The sequence below is a fragment of the Benincasa hispida genome, chromosome 7, assembly GCF_009727055.1.
Source record: "Benincasa hispida cultivar B227 chromosome 7, ASM972705v1, whole genome shotgun sequence".
NCBI lineage: Eukaryota > Viridiplantae > Streptophyta > Magnoliopsida > Cucurbitales > Cucurbitaceae > Benincasa > Benincasa hispida.
Window position 1 is genome coordinate 26904318 of NC_052355.1, and position 4932 is coordinate 26909249.

A 4932-nucleotide genomic window follows, 5' to 3' on the forward strand; every position below is an offset into this window, starting at 1 on the left:
TTTTTTTTTTTTTTTACAATATATGGGGTGGGGGAGTCGAACTTGTGACGGTGAGATTGGACTATGAGATTGATAGTACAAACACAATATTAGTTGAGGTATGTTTAGTTTGGTTAACTTTAATCATTTAAATTTAGATTTAATTGAAATTGGTTAAATATTAATAATAATTTTCATGCATGAAAATACACTATTCAACAATATAGAGACTTGAATACATGACTTTCCTGGACTACCTACTCTGATATCATCTTAAATCAACAATTGACTCAAAAGCTTAATCTGATGAGTTAAGGTAAATTTAATTATATATATCTAATAGTTTTTCTTTTCTTTCTCTCTCTCTTTTTTCCTTAAAAAAAGATGAGATAAAGAAGGAAAAAGCATCTTTTAATTAAAGCTCATATAACGCGTAGGCTCGTAGGTTCGGTATCTTATGATTGAAAAAATCAAGCCTAAAGTTAATTTTACATTTTGGAGGTTTTAGATAGTCAAGATTTAAGAAAACTGTATTTAGAGTCTAAGATTGGTTTATAAATTTTATGCTTTTTGAAAGATTTAAATATATTAAATCCATGGTTATTATTATTATTATTTGTTATTGTTGTTTCGTTTTGGATAGGGCCTTCAATCCATGAGTGAATGTTTAACCTACATCTTCACTGTTTGCCAAATTTTTTTTTTTTTTTTTAGTGGTAAAAAGTAGTTTAAGAAATTTGTGAGAGTCCAAAGTGGTTTTGTAACTAATAAAAGAAATAAACAAAAAAATTAAGGGATAATCAATTTTTTTTTTTAATTTTTGAAATTAAGCCTACAAATATTTCTACAACTTTTAGATTTCTTTCTTTGTTGTCTATTTTTTACCATGTTTTTAAAGACCAAGTCAAAAATTGAAAACTAAAAAAAAAAAAAAAAAAAAAAAAAAAACAATTTTTAAAAATGTTTATTTGTTTTTGAATTTTAGCTAAGAATTCACCCTCTTGTAATTGAGAAAGATGCAAACCATTGTAAGAAAATGCAAAAAAAAAATAGACTTAATCTTCAAAAACCGAAAACAAAAAACAAGATAGTTATCAAACGAAGCCTGAATTTTTTTTCATCGTGTCGTGGTTCATAATCAAAGTTTAGTTTCTATGATTTGAAAAAAATTTCTTGCATAGTTAGTTCATACCTACAAGAGTTTTTATCAAATTATTGAGATTAGATTTGAAATTTTATCAAATTCTAAGAATTAAGTTCTAACTTTTAAAATCACATGGATTCGATTTTATTTTTTTTTGGAACTATAGGGACCAAACATGGAACTAAACGAATGTTAAAGAAACCATCATGGATTGACTAGTGGTAAAAAAAAGGAGATATAGTCTCAATAAATACTTAGGAATTAATATTTTTCCATGAGATTAATCGAGCTGACAATTAATCATTAAAAAATTGTAAATTTAATATGTCACATCACTTTTTCATCAGTCAATTATAGATCAAATTCATATACAAACTATTTAAAAATATTTTCTAAAACTCAAAAATCAAGGAGAGCATTTTGAAGATCAAAAGTACACCACGAGCAAATATTTACTTCATAGTGACCACATTCTCGACTTTTCTTCTTAAAAGTTGCCAAAGTTGCTAATTAATATACTTTAAAAATAAGTTTAAATAATGATAATAATTGAAAAAATTTCAGACAGGACGGCAAAAATCAACCAAAAAGATTAAATAAGGAAAAATTATCGATGTGTTTGACCTTTAATTTTAAAGTTTCAAAATTTACCTTTTAGTCTATGCATTTTTTTTTAATATATTGGTTTAAAGGTTTTTAAGTAATTTTTTGTTATTATTTTAAATGTTGACACGCCATTTTCATGCCATGTCAACAATACAAAATTATTAAAATTTCTTTTTTCTAAAAAAAAAAAGTCACAAACATTTCAAATGTATCGTAAAAATATGAAAAATAAATAGGTATATTTTTTTTCACAAATATCAATTTATATCTCTGAACTTTTTGTATTGTATTAATTTAAATCCTAAACTAATAATTATATCAATTTAAATCTTAAATTTTAGGGATTATATCAATTTAAATCTCAAACTAATAAGTATATCTATTTAAACTTTGAATATTCATAATAATATCAACATAAACCCTCCATTATATTTTATTTGGATACACTTATGAATATTCAAGATTTAAATTGATATATTTATAAAAGCTTAAGATTTAAATTGATATAGTTATTAATTTAGGGTTTAAATAGATACAAATCCCAAAGTTCGTTTAAATTAATACAATTCTTAATTTAAAATTTAAATTAATAGATCCAGGAGTTTAGGAATATAAATTGATATTTGTCTTTTTTTAAAAAAAATAAAATAAATAATATTTAAAATTTGAGGACATAGACTTTCTAATAATATTTTCTACTAAAATATTATTGAAGAAGGTGAAATGACAAAAAAGCCCTCGACTGGTAGTTGAAATTGGAAAGCTATCCTGTTAGGAATGGTGGGAGGATTTTTCTTTTTAATTATTATAATTTCGGTTGACCCGACCCATCAACACAGAGTCTATTTAAAGCCCCGTGAATGCCTGGCAAAACCCATAGCGGAGAGATCGGCGAGGGCGAATTTTCCAATATTTTTTCCTTAGTTTCTCTTCCAATTTTCTGTAATCTGTAACCATGTCTCAGGTACGCTATGAATTTCTTGGTTGTTTGTTCTTCTATGCAATTGTTGAAGTTTTCCGTTTTCCGTTTTTCATCCTAATCTTTTGTTTCATTTCTCTGTCTCTCTCCGTTTTTCGTATGATTTGGAGATCGAAGATTCTTTTTGAACTTCAAATCTGCTGTTCGGAGCATGAATAGTTGATTTAAATTGAAGTATAAGGATCTGTTTTCAAACTTTATTCAATCCGTAACTTGAATCTGAGACGAGTGACGGAAATCACTGTAACCGGGCCAATGAGGTCGAAGTCTGAGAGAGCTCCATAGAAGTATTTCGTTAGTATCGCATATTGACTAAGTTATTAGTTAGTAATTGGTCGATTAATCAGAAAGGAAGCGTTATGTTGATCATATTTTGATAATTTGGTCATTGCTTGAATGTTTTCTCGATTTGCAAAACTTGAATGTTCTGTACTATTGTGCGTTTTTTAATTAATCTGTTATTTTTGGGAACCGGAATTGTCGAAAAGTCGGCGAAAATATCTATGGATTTAACTCATGGATACAAGTTCCATTAGATTGAATTGGATGGTAAATTTCTATTGACGAATTTGATGAACTGTTGATATTAAACACTCTTGTCCTGTCAATTTAAGTGCGTGTGTGAGCTGAGCTAACTTTTATTTCTTGGTATCAGACAGTCTGTTTTGTATTCAACCTTCCCCTTTTAGCTGAGTTTTTTGATTTCATCTTAATAAATTCAATTTGGAATTTGTTTTTTGTGCAGACTACTGTCCTCAAGGTTGCTATGTCATGTCAAGGCTGTGTTGGAGCTGTCAAAAGGGTCTTGGGAAAATTGGAAGGTTTGTAATTCATTCGCTAAATTTTGGTTGTCTCATGATTTTCTATGCTCTAGTTTGATATGCAACCTTTTTATCGGACTGTGAGTGTCAAGTTTTGGAGTTTCATATTGCATTTTTGAGATTTATGTTTCGACATTCTAGCTGCTAGTTGGGCCACTGCCACTTTTTCATAGTCCAGCCATATCACAACAGAAAAAAGAAACGTAAAAGAATATATACATATTTAAAGTCAAGTTTGTCACGTGGCACCATGTGATCAGATGCTTTAGTGCAGCCTAGCTAGCAGCTAAGTATTAGCTAGCTAGGTATTAGTTTTTCACTAATGTATGGCGTTTTGTATTTTGGGAAATGCTGGACATATTATACTTGACCATGGGTCAATCTCAACAATCATATGCAAGCTTGGTTAATTTCTTTGCAAGTTTTAGTTCTGTTTATTGTCAAAGGTTGTCCATGGTAATTCAGTGAACTTGAAGATCCGGTGCATCCAATACTTATGCGATGTGCTGAACTAAAGTGAATTCTTGAATTGGTTGATAGATGTTAAATCTATCAATATTTCGAAATCGAGTGTACTTTAGTATAGTCTCTTAAACGTTTTCTATTGCCAAGTAAAGTTAATTCTTGAATGATGGTTAATTAGTGGATTTTAAATCTTTCAATATTTCGAAATCCGAGTGTACTTTGGTATGATCTCTTAAACGTTTTCTATTACCATTGAATTTTAACACTTCGAACATTTAACTAGTTCCTACTCAAAGTTCTTGGCTACCATTTTCAGGAGTTGAGGCGTTTGACATCGACATAGATGCACAGAAGGTGACTGTGAAAGGCAATGTAGAGCGCGAAGTAGTTTTCCAAACTGTTTCGAAAACTGGGAAGAAGACTGCCTACTGGGAAGAGGATGCCCCAGCAGCATCTGCAAAGGAGGCAACCCCAGCAGCGGCACCAGCACCGGCTGAAGCCGAAGCTAAACCTGCCGAGACCGTGGCTGCTGCTTAAAGTATACTCCATTTACTCCATGGAAATTTTCTGTTCAATGCATAAGGTCTTTGTTTCCTGAAGCTAATAATATTGTAACAATATGCAAACTTGTCTATTTAGTCTGTAATATTTTTATTTGAGCCTCTCTTGTATGACCTTCTACGATAAAACTTAACTATAGTTTACGGATATATATATCTGTTTTGCCCCCATTTCTTTGTTCATTTGGACGTTCTGTGTCTGCTGTGTTAAAGTAAGTATTGGTATAATTAAATTTACCATAATTCAATGGCTCATCGTGTCGTTGTTTGAAATTGTTTAGATACAAATTTGATGTTGAATTGGAAAGTCGGTTAGATCTGTATTTTGGTATTCGAGTCTATTCCACGTTTGTCTGAATTGAGTAAAAAGAATTGATA

The 4932-nt window shown here is 29.8% G+C and overlaps 1 protein-coding gene across 1 annotated transcript; it reads left to right on the plus strand.

Moving 5' to 3' along the window:
* Window positions 1–2537: 2537 nt before the first annotated feature.
* On the plus strand, window positions 2538–4725 carry LOC120082224 (copper transport protein ATX1-like). Its single transcript, XM_039037501.1, has 3 exons — window positions 2538–2693; window positions 3454–3529; window positions 4311–4725. Exons 1-3 carry the CDS (start codon window positions 2685–2687, stop codon window positions 4529–4531), a joined length of 306 nt encoding a protein of 101 aa, XP_038893429.1. The 5' UTR covers window positions 2538–2684; the 3' UTR covers window positions 4532–4725.
* Window positions 4726–4932: the final 207 nt, after the last annotated feature.